The following is a 24,023-nucleotide window of genomic DNA, read 5'->3' as shown; positions in this document are numbered from 1 at the left end:
AAGATCTTTCTCACTGACAAGGTGGCCTCATTTGATCACACACTGCTGTGTGTGTGTGTGTGTGTGTGTGTGTGTGTGTGTGTGTGTGTAGTAATGCCAGGCGGTGGCCATTGATGATCGATCCTCAAGGCCAGGCCAACAAGTGGGTGAAAAATATGGAGAAGGCCAATAATCTGCATGTTATTAAACTGAGCGATGCTGACTTTGTACGCACTCTGGAGAATTGTATCCAGTTTGGCACACCAGGTAAGTATAATAATTCTTCTAGTTCAATGTGACTGCCATGGCTGCCTCAACCACACTGTTGCACTCCCTGTTACTGCCTGCTGAGGTCTCTCTTTACCACAGAAACTAATTACTGCTGCCCCAAGACTGCAGCTCTCTTTTGTTCTCTGTTGTTCTGTAGTGGCAAAATTGAAATTAGCGATGTTTCTGAGTGAGACATTTCTGAGTGAGCCTTTATTCGGCCTAATGTACTGTTTATATGTCAGACTACTATAGATCACATAAAAGCTCAGGAGAAATCAATTATATGTTCTGCATTTATTTTTTTCTCCTGCCCGGTGTTAGGCTCAAGCTGCGATGTGTAGGCAGATGTGACGATGTTTTTGGACCGATTTTATGTGTCCAAGTGTGGTTGAGGCAGCCATGTGTCTGATTTTATTAATCTCTGTAGCCCCGAAGTGGAAAAGCATTCAATCCCCAGTGCTGCTGTGTAGATGTGACCTTTTGGTCCTCAAACTGGTTTCAGAAAAGAGCCCACCATGTCTCATAGAAAAGTATACAACATTTTTTTAAAAGTTGTGGTATAATATTGTAGATAATTGCTTCTCATATTATTTTGAAGGGGCCACGGGGGGCAACTTCAAGAAGGAATTAAGACTCAGAAACACAGAAATCTGCACCACCATTACAGATGCATCTAAATAATGAGCTGACCCAGCCAGCCGCTAGGTCTTTGCTTACTGCAAGGCTAACAGCTCAGAGAGTAACTTGTCCTTTTACGGCGCAAAAGAGTCCCCTAAGGGTACAGTTTCATCCTTCACAGCCTGTTTTCTTATTTCACAGTTTTACAGTTTCTTGCTGTTTGTATTACCACTTATAATCCTGATGATGCACTACTATTCTTTCGTTTAGCACGGTTGGGCTGGTGCTTTCATGGCAAACCTCCTAGGATATGCATGTGTTTATTAAATTTAAAAACATGCTTTTTAATCTGGTAACATATATTAAATATTTATGCCTATAAAGGGTTGACCTGCTTTGGTAACTAACTTGTAAGAGAAAGTTCATCAGCTATCACTCCATCTGAAAACTGAAGAAAAAGTTAGTTACCACCTAAAGGCAAAATGTCAATTATAGATGGGCTGATGTTGGTAACATGAGAAGAGCATTATCATACTTAATGTGAAATCGTATTAATAATGATGTCATGGGAGTAAGGCGATTGCATTTTCATGTGCTTCACTGATTTCTTGATATTACTCATGTATGCAACTGCAGTGGAAGTTCACGGTTGAGTACTAATCACAGAAAGCTGAAAGACAGTTTGAGTTTAACTTTAATTCATCACACAACTTATAAAATATAGTTTATGCGAGCCAGGAATGCATCAGCACAACTATTACAAGTCTCTGTATGGAGTATAAACTTTCGTTGTTGGGAAGGGTCTCCCACTGCTCCTTAATATGATTTTAAAGATTTTTAAATTGAAAGAACATTTTCAAGCAAGATGCAGAGTACTTTCCAGAGGCAGGAACATGGCCACAATGACATGAAGTGAGAGTCCTGCATGAAATAAATGCACCATGAAATAAGTAAAATGACAAGCCGTGACACAATGCAGTACAGCGCATTTAAATCAAAACAACTGGATAAAACTAATATTAGAGAGAGATGTAAAATGAAACATGACAACAGTGAAATGATAATGGTGAAAAAAAGTTGTATTAGATAGTTAAATTGGGTAAAGAATTAAATATCAAAGGGAAAAGACCAGATTAAAGACCATTTATAGTGTATTTTTAACCAGAAAGTGAAACATTTGGCATGAAGAGTCTCTTTTTCACAGGTAGAGCAGGCGACCGTATGCAGGGTTTGAATGCGCGTTTCTCCCAGTTCTGCCAAAATGGCTAACTGGTGATCTATAAGATACTGGTAAAGGTGTTGTAGGTAAAATGCTTTGTCTTGGCTGAAGAGTTTGGAAATATTTGAAGCTTTGAAGCAGCTCAGCTGTTGAGACAGTAGTTTCAACAGTTTGACAGCTTTTTATATTTATAAAGACGTCTCTCTCCTGATTAGAAAAAACATTGATTTGAACATTTTCTGTCAGTGCTGCTGGAGAATGTCGGTGAGGAGCTGGATCCCATCCTGGAGCCTCTGCTGCTTCGACAGACCTTTAAACAGGGCGGTGCAATGTGCATCCGTCTGGGAGACTCTACCATTGAATATGTTCCTGACTTTCGCTTCTACATCACTACCAAGCTACGCAACCCTCACTACCTGCCTGAGACTTCTGTCAAGGTACTGTAGGGATACTGCTGTCACCACTGTTCTGCTTTTCTTCTCCCTACTATAGGATAATGTGCAGTAATTATAACTATGAAACTTTTTTTCATGTACTGAAGTCCATTTAGAAGGTGCAGTAGGATGCAGGACTGGTAGTGCAGGTTTGCAGCAGTTTCATTATAATGGCTTGCTGGGAGTTTCACTGGCCAGCCTGTTGGATCAAGTATCTGAGCATCCAGAAAGAACTTGAATGGATAAAATTCCCGGTGATTAGTTTTAATGTTTTAATTCTACGTTGTGGAGACACGCAGAGAAACCTTCTATCCAACATATTCCATCACTGAGACGTAAATCTGATACCACCTTTAGTTAAAGCAGAGGATAGCATTCATAGTCACCACACATAACAGTGCTGTTTACAGCAAGTTTCAGTGTTGCTGTAACGAGCCGTATGCAGTCCTCCATGCATTCTGTACTAACTTCTTCCACACAGATGGAGCTACAACCCTTTAATTGTGTCACAGCTAAGGATAGATGTATCTACCACAACAGAGCCAACAAAGAAGGGAATAATAAAACACAAGCACACACATAAACCAACAGAGTCATCTGCAGGCTTCTGCCCTAAAATATCAATAATAATAGTGATAAATAGCATCATTTAGAACTGAGGTTTGATTTTCGTTTTGTTTTTTTATTTAAAGTTTTCATATGATATCAGATGAGATCTACTTTTCTTCTTTGGCTCTTAGTTATTGATACCACCCAAATGACATTTTTACCTCAATAACACAGTGAATCATTGTTCAGTGATATCACCTATATCACCTTCCCAATGGAACACAGCCCCCATCCACTCTGAAAAAAGGATTCCAAGAAAAGGAGCATTAAAGGAAAATTGCATTACTGAGAGGCAAGGGGTTGGAAAGCATTACAGAAGATCACATTTCAAGCATCTATTTGCAGGGGCTCTCCTCTTTATGGGCAGCCATTAGATTGATTCAACTCATTTTTCACAGCTGGCTCAATTCTTCCCTTTTTTTCCCCTCATTTTGCTTAAATCTTTTTTTTTGTCTTCTCTACAGTACACTATGAGTTTCCATTATTCCCATTAAACCCTATTTGAAACGCAATAGCTCCAAATACAAGAGGGTAAGCATCTAGAAAAAAAGCCCTTAGGAGCGCAAGGGACGAGGCGAGGCAAAGAAGGAGGGTGTATGTGTGAAAAGGACAAACTGGAGATTTATACAGGCTCTGAGTCTTTACCACCAGCTGAGTGGGTCTCACGGCATCAATAGAAATGGAATTAAGCCCCGAAGAAGTGCACTCGTTTATTAGGGCAGAGAGTAGATAGCATATATAGGCTTTTAACCTCCGGGTAAGTGCAGCGCAGGATGACTACGCCTGTGGTAAAAGACACTCCTTCAACTCCTGCAACACCTTTCCACAGAAAAGGAGAAAAAAGTAAATGCATCCTACCTGTACTTTGCCAAGGCTGAAGCAGTTACTGGAATTTATTGGGTAGGAGGTTTGGCCAGGAGAACAGCTCTAAAGCCGAGACGATCAACACTTCACTTTAATGGCTGAGAAAAAGGGCGGACACCTTCCTCTGAAACATACACACGTACATCACTTATTCTTCAACAATTATGTCTCCATAGTTGTACGTGAAGTGGATATTCTGTGTGATGTAGGTGACACTGCTAAACTTCATGATCACTCCAGAGGGCATTCAAGACCAGCTACTGGGCATTGTGGTAGCCCGGGAGAGGCCTGACCTGGAAGAAGAGAAACAGGCTCTCATTCTGCAGGGAGCAGAGAACAAAAGGTACAGAGGCATATGTTAGACCAAGGTCAAATCCATTCAACTAATTCAATAAAATCTCTACTTCCCCGAGTGAAAAATACTGTAGACTATTAATTCAGAGTTTCTTCCCTTTTTTTTTTTCTTTTTTTTTCAGACAACTGAAGGAGATCGAGGACAGAATCTTAGAGGTCCTGTCCTCCTCTCAGGGCAACATCCTGGAGGATGAGACTGCCGTCGAGATCCTCTCTGCTTCCAAGGTGCTTGCCAACGAAATCTCAGAGAAGCAGGCCGTGGCCGAGGTGACAGAGAAGAAGATTGATGAGACCCGCATGGGTTACACACCTATTGCCGTGCATTCGGCAATCTTGTTCTTCTCTATTGCTGACCTGGCTAACATTGAACCCATGTACCAATACTCCCTCACCTGGTTTATTAACCTCTTCATCAGCTCCATTGAGAGCTCAGACAAGAGTGATGACTTGGAGCAGAGGTAGGCAGGCCTGACTAATGTACTAGCAAAATACTAGTTCCTGCTGGTCACCAAAACAGTGTTTTAAAGGTCTCTGTTAAAAAATTAAATGCAATGCTGGTGATGGTGCATTAATGTGATTAAAGATTATTAAATGATGGCATGCGTCTCTTTTTCAGACTGCAGATCCTGAGAGACCACTTTACCTATACACTGTATGTGAATGTGTGTCGCTCTCTGTTTGAGAAGGATAAGCTACTTTTTTCCCTCTGCCTCACTGTCAGCCTGCTTATGCATAGCAAGCTGGTATGAATTTACACACGCACAGACACACATTTGATAATGGAGAACACACACATATTGTTTGGGTTTTGTTTTTTTTAAATAAGTGATTAGATAATCAAACAAGCTCCTTAGTGTCAGTTTTCAGCTCTGGTCTTCTCGAGGATTGTTTTAGATTATCTGTTTCTTCTATTTCCAATTTGCATAAACTACTTATCCAAAGATAATCCCCCAAATTGTCAAGCATTAATCCACTTAATTACAAATTCTGGTCATTCTGCTGCTGTGTTAACAGGACATGTCACTAATTAATGTTTTAGGTGGAAGAGGGGGAGTGGCGCTTCCTTCTAACGGGCGGTGTGGGCCTGGACAACCCCTACTCCAATCCCTGCACCTGGCTGCCTAAAAAGTCTTGGGATGAGATATGCCGCTTGGATGCGATGGAACATTTCAAAGGCCTGCGTCAGGACCTGACAGGCCGCAGAAATGAGTGGAAACAGGTCTATGACAGCCCAGTAAGTCGCCTCTCGCTGGGTTTGTTGAATATAGTAAAAAAGTATGATGACATTTTTCATTTATTTTTCTAGTTTAAACTCAGAAAAATAAACTTTGATGTAGTCTGTATTAAGTCACTTGAAATGAAATATTCAAGTCGGTTTATGTTTTAAATTTGATGATTATGGTTTATAGCATATGAAAATCAGAATTTCAGTGTGCTATTGGTACCATTGCATTGGCAATATTAACAATTATAGGGAAGACTGCTGATTCAAGAAGTAGAATCTGCCTCCATGCACAGGAATGGAGCTACACTGTCTGAGCCAGAGACCGCATCAGAATATTTTACCTGGACTTTTGCTCAGTGGTTCAAAGTCTTCTTTTCAGATGAAAGTACATTTTGCTTTTTATTCGGAAATCAAAGCATCCTACCGTCTGGAGGAAGAGTGGAGAGAATCAAAAGGTGTTTCAAATCCAGTGAAGTTGGCCAGTGTTGGGTGCTATGTTATCTGCTTATGTTGGTGGTGGTTGGCCCACTGTGTTTTATCGAGTCAGCCATCTACCAGAGCACTTCATGTTTCCATCTACAGAACGCTTTATGTGGATGCCGATTTTCTTTTCTCCACCAGAAGTTTGCTTCTGCCCACAATCCCAAAACTGCTACCAAATGGTGTTTTGACCATGTTGTTAGTGTCCTTTATTGGCCAGCTAGCTGAAAGAGACTATATGGGGTATTGTCAAGAGGAAGATGAGAAAGATCCAACCCAAAAATACAGATCAGCTGCTATCATAGGGGCAGTAAATCATCCTAAAATGTAAAGTTAATCAATATTAAACATTAATTTAGCTGCTGTGACTTGTGTCATATTTTAGGAAGTGTGTTAACTTCTAGGTGGAAGTGAGTTTGGTTACAGTTTACATCAAACTGGTCCTCTTTTGGTGTCAACAGAGTATTGAAATTAAAACATCTGTCTGCAGTCTGTTGGTTTGATAGTGGATCCACTGACCCAAAGTTTACTTTAGAAAATTAATATGTACATCAAAAGATTTAACAATTATTATTTTTTGTTTGTTTCTATGTTTTTCATCTCGCCCTCTTACCCAAACCTTATAGATTAATTACTTGACGTACAGCCGACAAAATATTATAATTATTTTTCGGTGTGGGTGTTATCTGTGTCCTGCGGGTGGCATGGTGGTGGTTTCCTGGTTTAAACGACCACCAGCTGTTTGAGGTCTTTCTGTGTGGAGGTTGCATGTTCTCAGCGGGGTCTCTATGAGTATTCTGGCTTCCTCCCACAGTCCAAAGACATGCATGTTAACCGGTGATTCTAAATTGTCTGTAGGTATGAATGGTTGTGTCTCTGTGTCACCTTGTTACAAGCTTGTGAGCCTGTCCAGTGTGCACCCTGACTCTTTCCCTGTGGCAGCTGGGATAGACTCCAGCCCCAGAATTGGATGTGTAAGTGGAAGAAGATTGATGGATGCAATGAGTGTTTTGGAAGTGCTTGTCTTGTAGACACAGACTAGAGTAAAAGTTGCTGCTTTGCTGGTGAAAGCACAACAAGAAACAGAGTCTTAATTTCTTCTTAATATGAGTAAAAGTGTTTGATTGGCTGTGCAGATGCAAAACAATCAAACCTTGGGAAAACAGTGAATGAGATAAAATAGCAGCATTAAACACAAGGCCAGCTTCGCCCAACTTTAAGCTTAGCAGGGTGGCTCTGTGGAATCTCACAACTGGGGTGCAGCGGCGCTCCCCCCTTCCCTGCCTGGGAACAATGTGGATGCAGAGTACTTCAGTTTATATATTCAGTGTAGCATGTATGCTTTGACTATTTTACCACCTTTTGTCTCGGCTAGATTTCTTTATTAATCATAACATGTGTTCTCACTTTGATTCCACACACATGCCATAATTTGATTCGTTACATTGTTATCTTTTTTCTTTTTAGTTTTGTCAATACAACATCACTTCAAATATTGTATTTTTTTTAATTAATGATAGATATGCCAAATAAATCATAGGATTAGTTGTTTTCTCATACTGTACCCTCCTATAGTACAAGAAAATGTCTGATTCAAAAATATTGGCCCTGTTCAAATTAGCTTTTTTATTAATTTTTAAAGCCACTGGTTGGTCTGATTTATCTGACACATTGAAGCTTTAACTTTGTACTTTGTTTTAAGAGTCTTTTTTTCAGTTATTATACATGTAGTGAATATAAAGAGCATACAGAACAAAGGAGGTTGAAGAGGGAAACATTTTCCTGTCAGATTATGATGCACACAGAGACACTGTCCATCTTTGAAACACAGAGAATCACAAACTGAGGTTTCATCTAATCTAATCAAATCTATTCAGCTCCTGTTGTGCTCCTCACATCTATGCAATCTAAATGCAAGAACAGCTGCTTAATCAATGTTTGAATGCGCCACACGCGCATTCAAACATGCGTGCAAGCGTACAGGCTTGTGTCTTTGCCGTCGCACATACGTACACACAAACCATCTTTGATTTATAATCAACAAAATCAGCCACAACACTTCTGTCTAATTAAATCGAGTTTGTTCCAGTTGTAGAATTCACATTTATTCAATTTTGATGTAAGAACAGCTGTTCAATCAAGCACACGGGCACTCACACACGCTAACACACCCTGTTCACACAGTGAATCCCCAGGAGATCCTAAATAGGTGTATCCATCTCAAAGCACCTGCCAACACACATAGCCAGAAGTCTCTCGACAAACAGCCTAGGGGAAATAATTCCAAAAGTTCCCTCTACCATTGCTCACTTCCTCCGGTGCACTTGTTCCACTAATTAATCAAACATATTGCTGTGACCTAAAACCCATTTCTGTTTTTTTTTTCTTCTCTTCCCCATTTCTGTCTGCTTCCATTTGTTGCCTTTCTTCATGCTTTTCATTTGCATGTCTAGTTATGTACAATATTTCTCTTTTTTTGCACGATTGCACTGATTAACCTTGCCTTTCACCAAAAACTTGACATAATTATTCCTCAGCTGGTATTTGATTAGGATCATTTTGATCAACAGATTTAAAATATCTAGTGCTTTTCTACAGCTATAGCTTAAAATATATATTTATGACATATGACAGGATTAATATTTGGAAAGTTATGCAGTGTGAAATTAAAAGTACTTCCCATGCATACTTAGTCTGAATCAAAACTTACTCTGCTTTGTCTATTTGCAGGAGCCCCATCAGACTCAGTTTCCTAATGAGTGGCAGGAGAAGCTGAGCCAGTTTCAGAAGATGCTGGTGATTCGCTGTCTCAGGCCAGACAAAGTCAGTCCACATGGGGAATGATCTCTTTTTATAACCTTTTTTTCACATAAAACCTCTAAAACATTCCTTTAACTTGTCCTCAGATTGTTCCCGTGGTTCAGGAGTTTGTTTCAGACAAGTTGGGCCATCACTTCATTGAAGCACCACCCTTTAACTTAAGTAACACCTTTACAGATAGCCACTGTTGTGCCCCCCTCATCTTCATCCTTTCCCCTGGCTCCGACCCCATGGCGGCTTTGCTCAAGTTTGGAGATGAAAAGGTACAGAGACATTACAACTATAGCTGTCATCCTGCTGTGTGCATCAAACTGTAAATGAAATCAAAATTGCCTCTAACAATGAAAGAAATTCAATCTCAATATTTACTGGGTCTAAAAAAAAAGAGAGAGAGAGAGAGAGAGAGACCTCAGTCAAAAAGCAGCTAAAAAATGAAGTGCACCACTCTTCTTATCTCTCAGGGCTTTACTGGTAACAAGCTGACGTCCCTCTCTTTGGGCCAAGGCCAAGGTCCTATTGCTATGCGCATGATTCAGACAGGCATTAACGAAGGCACCTGGGTGGTTCTGCAAAACTGCCACTTGGCCACTTCATGGATGTCAACACTGGAGAGAGTTTGTGAGGTGAGGACATGTGTTTTTTCAGTACACAGCAAGTTATATTGTTCCAATATATGCATGTATTTACTTGCTTTTTGCCTCTGTGAACAGGGGCTGAACCCAGATACCACCCACCCAGACTTCAGGCTGTGGCTTACTAGCTACCCATCTCCCACATTCCCTGTGGCGGTGCTCCAGAATGGTGTTAAGATGACCAACGAGGCTCCAAAAGGTCTCCGCTCCAACATTGCACGTTCCTTCTTAATGGATCCCATCTCTGACCCAGAGTTTTTTGGCAGCTGCAGCAAGCCGGTCAGTATGCAAACATGTCTTGGTGGCTTGCTGTGCATGTCTACCATGGCTCCATCAGCAGGTGGATTTCAGGATGTGTGTGTTTTAGCAGTGGGATACGAGCACCACTATTTATCTTAGATCACATCTTTCATCTGTTCCACCTCCCAGGCTGTGTTCAAGAAGCTATTGTATGGCTTGTGTTTCTTCCACGCCCTGACCCAAGAGAGGAGAAAGTTTGGACCTTTAGGCTGGAACATTCCATACGAGTTCAATGAGACTGACCTCCGGATCTCTGTACAGCAACTACACATGTTCCTGGAACAGTACCAGGTAGATGTTCTTGAATTGTTTCCATTCACGGGCAATTTTTTTGCTTACTGTGTTTTTCTCTCCAAAAAACATTGTATTTCATCGAGTGAACGCAAGCGTTTAACCAGTTACAAATTCCATGCAGTCTGGGATGTAGTGCTTTCATATAAACTTTACATAGAGCTGTATGAAGTGAGTTTATCTCACATGCAGACCCACATCCACGATGTACTCCTATATAGCTGTCAGCATCTAAGCTCATATTAAAAATTCTGGCTTTTACAACTACCGTCTGCTTTGCTCAAGTATTCCTTTTCATAAGCCATATTCAAAACCCCTCTTGACATTTTTCCACATACAGATAGCACTCCAATCCTCCACCATCCCCTCTTCCTGTGGAAAAAGCAGTAGGCATAAACTACTGAGGATCTTTTTGGAACGCAGTGACATTTTCAGCTTGTGGCTGAGTGTTGCTCAGTGCATTTTTAAGTGAAGTCCTCCTCAAGAAAATGCCAAACTGGCCACAACTTCACCCTTCTGCATCCTCACACGCTTTTTTGTGTGCGAATGCTGATTCTAAAGTGACAGGTGTGTCAGGTCACAGCATTATAACTCCCTGACAAATACTGTGTATGTCCCCTCGGTGCTTCAAAATACTTCTAACCTGTTGTGGTTTTGAATGGGATAGTTTGGATGTTTTATGGTTTCTGGCAGTGGGCTGTAGTTGGATCCTCGGGTTCTGTGGATTGTGGGGTGGGGTCTTTGTTCATCCGGCTTGTTTTACAGCTGTTAAGGAATTTTTGCATTGTGACAGAGCACATTGCTCTGCTGAAGAAGCTTCTACCATGAGGTAGAAGTCAAAGTAATGTCTGCATGAATGCCATAAGTTTCCCATCGTTTTGTTTCATTTTGCAACGAAAAAAAAACGATCACTTCACCTGTCAGAGCTGGCAGATCTGTGTACACTGAAAATCAACTACCTCTCACTTACCTGCTGTTATGTTCTCTTATGAAATGAATGATTTATTGTGTTGTACAGGAAGTGCCGTTTGATGCCCTCTGTTACATGACCGGTGAGTGTAACTACGGCGGGCGAGTGACTGACGACTGGGACAGACGAACCCTGCGCACGATCCTCTCGATCTTTTACACCCCAAAGATCATCCAGGACCCTGGCTACACATTTGACCCCAGTGGGCTGTACTATGCACCAGCTGAGGGAGATGTAAGATATACAGAGTCTCAGATAAGATTTTTTTTTTTTTAAATGAATCACCTCTTTGGTTAAGGTCTGGCTGTAGGCAACAAAATAAGCACAGGATTTATGGTAATATGTCAATACCAGGGAAATGTTTTTGCAGTATTCATGATGCAGAGTCTCACTGATCTGAGTTGTAACTCTCTCCTTTAGTCACATTTAGTAACTTCTCGTTACTTTTATTATCTTCAAAATGTGTGTTTGGTGCCACAACAAAAACTCCATCTAACTCCTGTTTATGGACCAAATATAATATGTTTTTTATCAGGCACACTCCATTTCCAGGGACAATAACTGACTGCAAACCTCATGATCATATGCTCAGTTCAGACTTATGGTAGATGCACTACCGGTCAAAAGTTTGGACACACCTTCTCATTTAATGTTTTATTCTTTCTTTTTTTTTTACTTTTTATATTGTAGATTCATACTGAAGATAGCTTCATGATGTGGTCTCCTAAAATGGTTTCACTTCACAGGTGTGCTGTGTCAGGGTTCATTTGTGGAATTTCTTGCTGCTTTGCTGGCGACACTGTTGGGGATTTAGTCAAATTTGAAGGCACACTGAACCAACATGGCTACCACAGCATCCTGCAGTGACGTGCCATCCTATCTGGTTTGTGTTTGGTTGGACTGTCATTTATTTTTCAACAGGTCACTGACCCCAAACTCAGCTCCAGGCTGTGTAAGGGCTATGTGACCAAGAAGGAGAGTGATGGAGTGCTTTGCCAGATGGCCTGGCCTCCACACTCACCTGACCTATCCCACCTAGGGTGAGATGGACCACAGAGTGAAGGCAAAAATGGCCAACAAGTGCTCAGCATCTGGGAGCTCCTTCAAGATTGTTGGAAAACCATTTCAGATTACTGCCTCATAAAGCTCAATGAGAAAATGCCAAGAGTGTGTGCAAAGCAGTAATTATAGAAAAATATAAAATGTGTTTTGAGCTATTTCACACTTTTTGTGTTCACTACATAATTCCATATGTGTTCATTCATAGTTTTGCAGATTCTCACTGAAGCAACAATGTAAATAGTCATGAAAATATAGAAAAACCATTCAATGAAAAGGTTTGTCCAAACCTTTGACGAAATAATACAGTTCTTCTGTATTGTAAGAAGAACTGTAAGTGTATCTGTACCTGTATGTGTTCCTTCAGCTTTAACCTCTTCACATGTTCCAATCCTCAGTATTTGCCTTGATGTCACAATATGTCAACCAGGTTTAAGTGCAGTCTGCTAAACTAGCAGATGCTGAGTTTGTTCATGCTGTTGAATTTTTGATCTATAGTACAGCATAGGTATGTTATTCACTTGTGTTTTCATTCATATTCAAATATCAGTTACACAAAGCTGCTGGCAGTATCATTGCCTTAAAATTCAATAAAAGTAAACCTGGCAGTTTTTCAAGGAAGCATATTGCAGGACTCCTTTGCATTGTCGTTGAGCTACCTTTAAAAAGTCATTAACAGATAAAATGTGTGTAACAAGGCACAGCAGGAAGCCACCATCAGTGAGGGCTGATATATTTGTTAACACTAGTACAATCTATGGTGCACACCATTTTATTTGGCATTTAGTTCTCCAGCACTGCACCCCCCTCCAACCACATCTTTTATTCATGAAGCCACATTTACATAGTCATTAAAATAAATGTCAGCAATCTAAGGAGCCGACTTGTTTTTCAGCGAGTGTTATTACTCGAGATGTTTCCTGATGTTGCGTTAAAAAATCGTCCTCTTACTTCACTCGTCCCCTCTCCCTCTGTTTTCTGCATCTCTGTCGCAGTACGACAACTACATCGAATATACCAAGTCGCTGCCACTCAATCCGTCACCAGAAATTTTTGGCATGAACGCTAACGCAGATATCACCAAGGACCAGGCTGAGACTCAACTTCTGTTTGACAGCATCTTGCTTACACAGGTAACGCTACCTTGACCCTTGATAAGTCTGTATTGTATTGATCAGCTGTCACAGGAAGTTCAGACACACATGAGTAATCTTTTAGGAAAAATAAACGGGCATATCCAGGAGTAGTTTGTAGAGACCTTTTTTTACTACCACAGAAATGGAAAAAAACACAGCACTGAGGCCAGACCTCGGCACAAATTTAAAAAAAGAAAGAGCCAGCAGTCTTTGGTTGCTTCCCAGGCCAAAGCGCCCCCTCTTGGCCAACATCCCAGATGCTCAGCTGGAATGACCCCACCCACTCTGACCCCGCAAATACATAACACACAAACAAACACAAAATAAACAGACCGGAATACATGCATGGGAACACATTTACCTAGGCACCAAAGTTATTTCTCCCATAAACACACACAGCATCGGTATGCCTCCTGTGGATCTGTTCTAAATATTTTATCGGCCTGCATTAAAATGCACCGTGCAGCATTAATTAAAAACAAAAAAAAAATCAAAATAAATATTGCAGTTGCTTTTAGAGAGACTTCTCAAAGAGCAACATTGTGCTTTGAGGCTGCAGAGACACAGTCACAGTGGCTTTGGTGGAGCTGTGTGATCCAGCATCATTATAGCTCAGCTTTGTTAGACGAGGTTAGCTTGTTCAGGATTATATATCTTACCGCTTCCCCGCTCCAGTCGATGTTTGATGGAAATCAAATGTGAGGGATTTTGCATCAAGGCCTACTCGAACATGAAAGAAGTGTGGCTTCTACTGCAAATTGGAAAGGGGTTTTTATTTATCTGTGTATCCATTTATTTAAAGAACCACCACAGTGTCTTTGACTTCTGAAAAAATATTTCTCTATGCTAGAAGTTTTAAAGTGGATCGACACACAACACTAGAGAAGAATTCCACATTCAGCTCAGCATATATAGTGAAAGTGTATTTTTATAGCATCAGACCTGCGTTGCTACAAAGACAGAATTATCTCCACATGCATCGTGACTTCTAGATCTCAAGTTAAAATTAGAGCTCCGTGCAGTCTGGCATTTATTCGTATAAATTCCATTCAACAAGATTAATAATGGCTCCAGTCATGTGTGGACTTCATTAGCATCTAATACGATCTCATCAGTCTCAATGACCGATAAACAGGGAGACACTTCAAATGGAATGAAGCAGCTATTTATCATTCTCCTACTGTAACCCTGTTGCCATCAGCCAATGATTATCCATTACCGCTGGCTAGTGACTAAGCATCATATAGGTAAATGGTGCAAGTTGCACTAAGAAGAAAAGCGTAAGAATCACAGATTAGAGTGAATAATTATCACCATGAATGATCATTATAATTGTTGATAAGAGTGTGTCAAATTACTGCGTGGGAGAAATCGGGGGTAAAATGCAGTGAAGCCTTTCATCTCGCGCTGTATGATGAAATCCTGAGATTATACTTGCAGTGATTCCTCTGTGGACAGTGTTGCAGCTATAACCTGAGAAATGTGTACAAATTAAGAAAGAGAAGGTAAAATAAAATATAAAAACGTTGATATTCTGTGTCATTCCGTGTTCTTTTAGATGCATAAAATGTGAATCACTCAGGCACAAAGATGATGAAATATAGGCAAAGTCGAGTCAGAAGTCAGGCCCTCTTAGCATCAGGGTCTTTTCAGGATCAGAATAGCACTAGTGCAAATGAGTCTTTAAAAGAGAATACATAATTTGACAAGTCAAAGACAGCAAATGGTAATTTTCCCTAAAAAATATGAACTGTCAATCGAGTGAGAACCCCACATCCTGCCTTCCCTTCTCATCAGCCCTCTGTCGCTCTGTTGTGCTCTGTCTCTGATCAGTCCCGCTCTTCAGGCGCAGATGCCAAATCCTCAGATGACATGGTCTTTGAAGTGGCAGCTGACATCCTCAGTAAGCTGCCTGAAGACTTTGACTTGGAGGCAGCAATGAGCCGCTTTCCTACCAGCTACAACCAGAGCATGAACACAGTGCTGGTGCAGGAGATGGGTCGCTTCAACAACCTGCTCGGCACGATCCGAGACTCTTGCATCAACATTCAGAAGGCCATAAAGGTACGTGGAGAAAGGGCTGGAATGTATCTGCAGTAAATTTGAAGAGTGTCTTTTTTTTTTTTTTTAAATCACTTTTCACAAGAGAAATATGAAAATATCAAGAATTAAGTGTCGTCACTCAGCAGCCATCTGAGCAAAAGCCTCTAACTAAATAACTGAAAGGAGAACCATAAGTCTTATTTCAGTGGTCATGGGATATAAAAACACTATTATGAATTACTTATAACTCACTTCAAAAAAGCAACACGATCAAAGTGTGTGGCTCACCCCACCAGAGCACAGAGAAAATGTGCTGGTTTACATTAAGGAGACTGTAAGATGAGAAAAAGTACTCCTGGCTAGAACTTTAGTATGATAACAGATATATCAGCAGCCGCACACTTGAAACTGTCATGAACTTCAACTGTGTACTTGCAAATGTACAAGATGACTGGATCATATGTTTCCCAGTTGGGCTCTGTGGTGGCTCTCTGGGAGACAGGTGAGACACTTGGCATTCAGGAGTTTTCCCATCACTTTCTATTGATCGTTTTGAGAGTGCCACGGCTCTCCTTTATACCGCCTCTGGGTAATACCTGACCTACCAGAGAGGGGAGTAAGCATTAAGTGTTTAAGTGTGGTCCAGGTCTCAGGAATCATTGTTGTCTGGATATTGTCCAAATGCCAAACGCTGTGTAATTGCAGTAAATTTGTTTAAGAAAAACAGTTACGCCAAATGATGAATCATCATTGATTTTACATTTCTGTTCAGTGAAAGTAATAATTCATGTGTGGACGCACACCTCTGCTGAATGATTATAGAGGAAACACTGGTAATGCATCCTCAGAAATCAGATACTATAAACATTCAGCAGAATACAGTTGGGTGCAACAACCTAATGCACATCCTCTCTTTGTTAAACCAGGGAAAGTGTAGACATTATCCTGCATATAATTTTTGTCTACGTAAAAGTCTGTGTGTTACTGTTATTCATACAAGCAGTGTTGCTAAATTATACAAGTATTACAGGAGTCTGAGCAGTTGCACTCCCAAATAGATTCTAACACCTTCATATAATTTTGATTAGTTATTTTATTCTTTTCTTAAATTGCGACAAACACACTTGGAAACTTGGAAACAGCATTCGATGATTGACTGTAATTAGACTAAATGAAATTAATAAAGCAAAGTTCCTCTGCATATAACTGCAGTCCTGTTGTTCAAAGGTTAGAAAAATAAGCCTAGACACTTGCGTGCTTGTCTTTGTAAGTTTAATGAACACATCTCTTTCTGAGATGTTCCATCGTCACCAGACTGAAGAGAAAGCCCAAGACTCACAAGGGGAACAAAGCACATCATAGTTCATTGTGGTATCAAAGGCCCCCCACAGAACAGTAAGAGTTCCCCATTATGCACCTGTCTGACTCCTGCTAGCTTCAAAGAAAGTTCAACACATGTGTGTGATGTGTGGGTGTGTTTGTGTGCAGGGTCTCGTGGTGATGTCTGCAGAGCTGGAGGAGGTGGTCAGCAGCATCCTGAAGGGTCGCATCCCAGCCATGTGGATGAAGAAGTCCTACCCCAGCCTCAAATCATTAGGAAGCTACGTCAACGACTTCCTAGAGCGACTGACGTTCTTGCAGGTGACTAAAACAAGAGAACTCCATCAAATAAATTGGATTCTGGTCTGTTGACTGGAGTTTAGTTATAAGGATCTGACCGTTTTGCTTTTTTCTGAGCCAAAAGTGAGCATACTTGGATGAGATGGTGGCTAGTGAGTTTGTTTGGGAAGCTGCATTTGAAAAGTGCACAGGTGTAACAGAGAAAGTAACATTTTACTTCCAGCCCATCTAAGTCCTTTACTGTGAATTCAGCTCATGAACTTACCAGATCAATGCATTAAAATTTTCCTACATGCAGCACAAGGCGATAAACATCACCAACAGGTTCAGATCAGCTCTTCAAGTTACAGGAGCGAGGCCTCGCAGACCGTGTTGTTCAGCCCTAATGTCGATCACTCACCAGTTTAAACTGGAAAAAATCTATGCCTACAGTTTTAATGGATGAAGGTCTAAAACTTTCGGAGAGCATCTTGGGGTTAGTATCTTGCCCAAGGATATTTGGCATGACTGGAGCAGACAGGGATTGAACCACCAGCCTTCCAATTAGTGGAGAACATGAGCTAAAGTCGTGCCTTTATATAAGTCAGGTATTATCACAGCACAAAATAAAAATAGTAAAGCTGATTAAAAATTAAATAACAACATAAAAATGTTTTAATAAGGTATTAACCGCATTTTTTTATACATAAGTGTTATGGATGAAAAACTTAAGTCATTGCATACTTTTGCTGTATAACGATCTGCCTTAAGCTGTGCCACACTTGGCACACTTACACAAGAGTGCTTTATTCCACAGTGGCTTATCAACACGGAGGAGGCAGGGAGATCTGCTGTATTATGCATTTTAATCATGAGCAGAGTTGGCACTGGAAACACTTGCAGCCACATGACCTACCATGTGAGTCTGCAAAGTGAAGCGCTTCATCGAACAGTGCTGTCAGTTCCCACGGCAGAAATATCCTCCTCCTGTTAGTACCCACTCAAATGAAAAGAATACTGTGTGTGTGTGCATCCACTCGCGACTCCCTAAAAGTGAGCTGGAAAGTGCTGTGTTTCTTAACTGTGACTGCATGTTTGTTTAGGAGATGTTGGTAAAAATAATAATCCCTGTTAACATTTATGAATACAGAAATCAGTAAAAAAAAGGAGGAAAAATGGAACTTTTGACCCTACAGTGCAGGGATTTGGTGCTTTGTTGTTCTGTGAGAGGATTTTGCTGGCGTGGGTTGGGTCCACCTGCAAACCAGTACAAAGTTGCTCTAAAGATCATATTTATCATCTTTTCCAGGAGGACAATGCCCCCATCCCGACGGACGTGAGGGGTCTGTGATTGGATGAAATTGTGATCACTTTTGTTTCGGGGCTGGGGGTCGAAGGCTACAAGTGTTTTCCTATTCCTGTAGTGATTTCCTGAATTGGCAGGTTACATTTATTGTAATACCACAGCACTAGCATGTGGCATGCTAGTGCATGCTAGTGCTGTGCCTCAGTGTGTGTCGCTTGATTTGTGGTCCAGACTGAAACATCTCAAGTGAAGAATTCAGTTTTCACATTACAATCTGTCATTTAAATAACATATGTGCTGTAATTCCTTTTGTTTGTATAAATCAGGAATTATCACAGGTTAAATTAGCAGCTCAACATAATATTAAACATATTGTACTTTAGTTACCTGCAGTGTGTAATGTTGACATGGACTTTCTTGTTCTTCTGTGCATTTATTTTTTGACTTGCTTTTCCTCACTGACTGTTTTGACTCTAAATGTCTTCTTTTCCTCTGTGTGTGTTCAGGACTGGTACGACAAGGGCGCGCCTGCTGTATTTTGGATATCAGGATTCTTCTTCACCCAAGCCTTTCTCACAGGCAGCCAGCAGAACTACGCCAGGAAGCACACCATCCCTATCGATTTGCTGGGCTTTGACTTCGAGGTCCTGGATGACAGACAGTACAATCAGCCTCCAGCGGACGGTAGGATGCTGCTAGGAGAAAGAAAACAGCAGATAGGATGAGGGAGCGTGGCCTTGGGTTAATAGTGTAAGTAGGGTATTAGGACAGGTTTTCTAAAGGCCCCTCTCATTAAATGAGGGTAAATAAAAGATACGGGGAAGATGGAGAGCACTTGTAGTAGGAAGGAATCTGAGAGATGAAAGAGGGGAATTCAAAATGAGGTTTCAAAGCAGAGAGCGAAATGAGAGGAACACAAGTGGTGGGTGTAGGAGAAGAAACAAACAGATGAAAGTGACACAAGGCTGACTGAATACGAGAGAAGCAAAGTATAAAGTGAAAAAGTAAGTTAAAGTAAAGCATCCCTGCCTCTCTCTTACATGCGGGCCTGCATCAGCCCCTCGCTGTGCCTCCAGCTCCGCTGTGAGATTCTCAGTCAAAGTCTCACATAAAGTCTCATCCTCAATCAGCTCCCTGCTGGGCCCCCACCAAGCTAACACAAGCTATACTGCCAAGCTACAAATCTGACAGTGTGTTTGTGCATTTGGGTGTGTCATACTGTAGGGGTGCCAACATCTAGTTATCTCTAAGTCATGCCCCCTTTTCCAGCCTATTAGAGGAAGAGCCTGCTGCACTCTGCAAACAAGCAGAGGTCAGGTCAGCTTAATTCATGTAGAAATGTGTTTGTCCAAATCTGCAGTTTGTAGAAGGTAAGGTTTTAATATCACAGTAAGAATGAATTGTGTGTGTTTGTGTCAGGTGTGTACATCAGAGGTCTGTTCCTTGATGGGGCGCGCTGGGACAGAAAGACCAAACGTCTTGCTGAGTCCTATCCCAAAGTGCTGCACGACTCCATGCCTGTGGTGAGCAATCGGCATTGCCTTCATGTTGGTCCTCACCTTTTATTTCTAATAATTTTGTGCTTTTTATTGAATTTTTTGCAGCTGTTGTGAGCCCTCACAAGTAAAGCGCATTCTTATGGAGTTTTTCAGGGCTGATAAACAGATTGAGCTCTGTTTAAAAACTGTTTTCTGATGTCACAGCCTAAAGGCATCATTTAGTTTTCACTCAGCACTATTTTCTATTCCAGATTTAAGCACCAGTGTCAAGGCAAAAAATCATGATGTGTATGGCAGAATAAGAGGAAAAAGGCATTATTTGTAACCAGCTGATAATTCAGTAGAAAAAACCCCCACAAAACTTTGAAATGACTGGATTTGAAAGGCCTCGGTTGGAAGGTAAACGCTGCAGCGTGTGTGTGAAACTGGCTTATGAATGCCTTCCTGGTGAGGCCCCATGCAGAAACACGTAGAGAGAAGCGTGTTGGTTTATACTTTATATTACAGCTTGTGGATTTGAAAGCTCATTGTGGGCACTGTTAAATGAATTTGTGGAGCTGATAGCAAAACACTGCAGGCACCTGGTCCAAAAAGGCCCCAAAAAGCAGTGTTGCATAACAAATTCTTACATAAAGTTTGCAGGAAGGAGGTTTATTGATTGTGCTTGTGTGAATCCCTCTGGCCATCAGAAAGAAAAAGTTTTTAATTGTTGCGTTGCTCGTAAACCCCAGTGCGACAGCTCTTACTTAAGAAGGGACAAATACTGCAAAGGAATCGAGCAGCAGCCGCTGCGGGTGTAGCGGCTGCTTCACCCAGGAGGATGTTCTCTGGACTCGGCTGCAGCCTCAGCACTATTTTACATTCTGCCTGCAGGACACTTGTCTCCTTCCCATCCTTTTATTAATTAGCAGGGCATGCTGTGGCATATGAAAGCAGACTGACAGAGTGATGGAAGTAACCGGCTCGGTGGCTCAGAGCAGCCACTGATCAAGTTTTCCTTACGGTTTGAATCTTTTCTATTCTCTGTTCTTCACAATGCAGTCAGCGCCTATGAATTATGCACAAGACTGACTGTTTTTTTAATATTCAGACAGTTCAGGGCAAGTTATTAACAGAATCAGTTCTTGACAAGAGCGGAACTTAATTAAAAATGTGTTTATTATTTGTGGGGAGAGAAAAAAGCAGCACAACAGAGGCTGCCGCGCCTGCCTTTGAAATGCAAATCTTCGCTGAGGCGCCCGTTATGGAACCAGATGAGCAGTTTTTCAGGCTGCAAGTCTACAAACAGTTTTTGTTTTTTGGGTTTTTAAAGATGTTTTTTGGAGTGGCCCAGTTTATCCCTTTTGCATAACCAAGACTTCTTAATAGCCCAAGGGAGCTCTTGCTCGTTAATGCTATTGTTTTATAAGTTTATGTCCCCAAAGTTCCAATTTGTAAGTTAATGTTTGGATAACAAATCGAGAGCCAGGTTAGTTTCCACTGCAGCGAATGCTTATCGCTCCATCCTGACCTCTGAACCCCTTTGAAGACACCCACGACCATCACAGTGCATTTATCCTGCAATCAGGGCTGTTTCCTTTTGTGTGTCATCAGCGGAGGCGAAGCAAACCCCCAAAGCCAGCTGAATTATTCCACCAGTCAAATCTTATGAAAGGAAAACAACCTCTACACAACCACGGCTGCTTTCCAAACTCTAAACAGATCACACCCCAACACTTTGAGGTGCGACCACCCCATCCCGCCCCCTCTGTAACACTCTGTGCTTCTCTCTGTCAGATGTGGTTGAAGCCCATGAAGCGAGGCGACATTCCTGAGAGGATGTGTTATCTGGCGCCCGTCTACAAGACGAGCGAGCGACGTGGCACCCTGTCCACCACTGGACACTCCACCAATTATGTCATCGCCATGACACTCAACTCCAATGTTCCTGCGGAGCACTGGATCAGAAGAGGGGTCGCTCTACTCTGACAGCTCAGCTCGTAGTCTCAGCTTTGACTTACGTCTGGATTTGTTTTACACTCTGACGTGTAATAAAAAAAAAAAAATCGGGAACAGAAACCGATGCAGGCTCTCTGGGCTTTTTTTCAGAATGTTACAAACCTGCAACACCAAAAAATGACACCAATAATCATCCACAAAACACACAAGAGCACGTGTCGTACACAATGTCAGTGCCACAATGCATCAGCTGGACGACATCAGTGAGGCTGGTCGAGCTCCTGTAAAGGACCGCTTCACGCTCCACTGGATAATAACACAAACCACAATCTTCTCCTAAACCTAACCAAGCTTATTATAGTTAAATAAAACTACAACCAGATATCAAAAATAAACATTTGTTAACTGGTTTTGTGAACTTGGAAAACTAAAATGACTTAAAATATGGAGGTAATACGTTTGGTTTTAGTACCAGTTAAAACATTAAAACTTGCTGATGAGGGACTGATGGACACATTTCTTGAGGCTTTGAGTGTCTACAAGACCAAGAAGACATATGCCCTCCACACAATATCATAATCATTACAAAGTCTGATCTAACAGAATAAAAACTAAACTCAGTCTGGTTCTGCCGGAGGTTTCTTACTGTTAAAAGGAAGTTCTTTCTTCCCACAGTCGCCAAAGTTCTTGCTCATAATGAGTGATATTGTTGGGTTTTCTCTGTAAGTATTATTCTAGGGTTTACTTTACAATATGAAGTGTCTTGAGGCGACCGTTGTGATTTGGCGCTGTGTCACTAAAATTGAATTGAAAATTGAAAACTGTAATAACACTGAACGTCAAAAAGTCGTTTCTTAACACCGAAACTTGACCAGTGAAAACCAGCAAATCCACCATAGAGACAAAAGCTGCACTCGCATACTTGTTTAACCTTAATTTACTTCACTGTCACCCCTCAAACCTCCTGATCTCAACTCCTTATAGGATTCTTAGCCCCAATAGTCCTGATCCAGATACCTGACACTGTGCAATAGCAGCATCGGACAGATACATGCGAACCCTGGAATAAAATCACAGCTTTTCTAATGAACAGGGCACTGACTCAGCTGCACAGTCTGTTTGGTTTCTTCATAGATCCATCTTCCGGGTCACTCATTTACAAATCAGCTTCAGCAGATAAAGTGAGGGGAGGATCGGCAGGAGTGCTGCCAACAGGGTTTCTCAGCTCTTTTCCGCCAATTTGTGCCGGTGTGGATAAATGTGAGAGCCAGAGCGCAGTTTGACGGGTTTAACAAGCAATTATTACGCATTAGCTCGAGCAGATGTTCAGGTGATATATGTAAGAAGGAAACTGCGGTGGACAGAAGGTCTGTGGACTACATCTGCCAATCACCGGTGAATTTGTTGTGGTAAATATAAGAGACAGGCACCGAGGGGCAAGATTATGGCAGAACCATCAAAGATCAGGAGTCCACGAAGTTTCCAGAGTTTATTTTCCTTCTGTAGGGGAGAATGTACAGACAGGCAAAAAGCAAGGATATCACATTTTGCATTTTATATCCAGGTCACTAAACAAATATACACAGAGCAAAGCAAATATGATCATGGTCTTTCTGCCTGAGAAACAGTGAGGAAACTTTGGGCGATGTGTCACAAAGTCTTACTGAGCACTCGACAGGGCGGTAAATGTTTAAATTATTTAAAAAAATAAAAATAAAACAGTCAATATTGGAGGAAAACAATCAAATAGATGTAAACTTATAAACTTATATTTTAAAAAGGGGGAAATAATAAGCTTCATTTGATTCTGAATTAAAATACATTCAGGTCCCATTGCACTAAAATTCCATGTGAACATAAGATGAAATAATAAAACACTTGTACAAAGAATAACCGTGCAGATAAGACGACTGTGGTCACGACATAATCTGCTTCAAAATAATAATAAAAATTAAAAAAAAAAAAGGGAAAAAAAGGCTTGTAACACCGTCACAATACACCCTGGACAACCTCCCATGATCTTCACACAGTTCATTTAAAAAGGAACAAAAGTTTTCACCGTTTTTACTCTTGCAGTACAAAGAATAAAAACACCCAACACGTCTGTACCGCTTCACTCATGCTTCATGCATGAGTCAGTCAGATCAGTGAGACTCATGACGATTTACAGCCAGTTAAGACAGACGATGGATGTCACACAGTGACAGGATAACTGAAGTCTGCGTGCTCCAGCAGCTGAAGCTAGGAGTGGTAGCTTTAGCATGTGAGCCACAGAGCAGCCAATGGAATGTCGGGGTGGGCGGGATGATGGGTGGCGTCAAGCACCAGCCGCTGAAAATCCACACTGTGGCAGGTTTGGGCACAGCCAGCACAGTGAC

At 41.3% G+C, this 24,023-nt stretch overlaps 1 protein-coding gene across 4 annotated transcripts in view; it reads left to right on the top strand.

The window, feature by feature from the left end:
- Positions 1-21,742, top strand: part of dnah7 (dynein, axonemal, heavy chain 7) — a 73,282-nt gene extending 51,540 nt beyond the window's left edge. Inside the window, exons 49-66 of one of the 4 annotated variants that reach the window (XM_005736900.2) lie at positions 92-246; positions 2,333-2,523; positions 4,203-4,336; positions 4,470-4,805; positions 4,964-5,090; positions 5,387-5,581; positions 8,783-8,875; positions 8,959-9,135; positions 9,334-9,495; positions 9,583-9,783; positions 9,934-10,095; positions 11,114-11,299; positions 13,120-13,257; positions 15,094-15,324; positions 16,792-16,944; positions 18,715-18,892; positions 19,628-19,731; positions 21,484-21,742. In XM_005736900.2, the coding sequence (XP_005736957.2) occupies positions 92-246; positions 2,333-2,523; positions 4,203-4,336; positions 4,470-4,805; positions 4,964-5,090; positions 5,387-5,581; positions 8,783-8,875; positions 8,959-9,135; positions 9,334-9,495; positions 9,583-9,783; positions 9,934-10,095; positions 11,114-11,299; positions 13,120-13,257; positions 15,094-15,324; positions 16,792-16,944; positions 18,715-18,892; positions 19,628-19,731; positions 21,484-21,675 (3,115 nt within the window). In that variant the 3' untranslated portion in view covers positions 21,676-21,742. Of the gene's footprint in view, positions 1-91; positions 247-2,332; positions 2,524-4,202; positions 4,337-4,469; positions 4,806-4,963; positions 5,091-5,386; positions 5,582-8,782; positions 8,876-8,958; positions 9,136-9,333; positions 9,496-9,582; positions 9,784-9,933; positions 10,096-11,113; positions 11,300-13,119; positions 13,258-15,093; positions 15,325-16,574; positions 16,699-16,791; positions 16,945-18,714; positions 18,893-19,627; positions 19,732-21,483 lie in introns of those variants that run through there. The other 3 variants (XM_013911779.1, XM_013911778.1, XM_013911781.1) reach the window with 3 other exon arrangements.
- The last annotated feature ends 2,281 nt before the right edge of the window (positions 21,743-24,023 follow it).

This window comes from Pundamilia nyererei, unplaced genomic scaffold, assembly GCF_000239375.1.
Source record: "Pundamilia nyererei isolate P.nyererei 1_Seehausen unplaced genomic scaffold, PunNye1.0 scaffold00071, whole genome shotgun sequence".
NCBI lineage: Eukaryota > Metazoa > Chordata > Actinopteri > Cichliformes > Cichlidae > Pundamilia > Pundamilia nyererei.
This window is presented reverse-complemented; position numbering and strand designations above follow the sequence as displayed.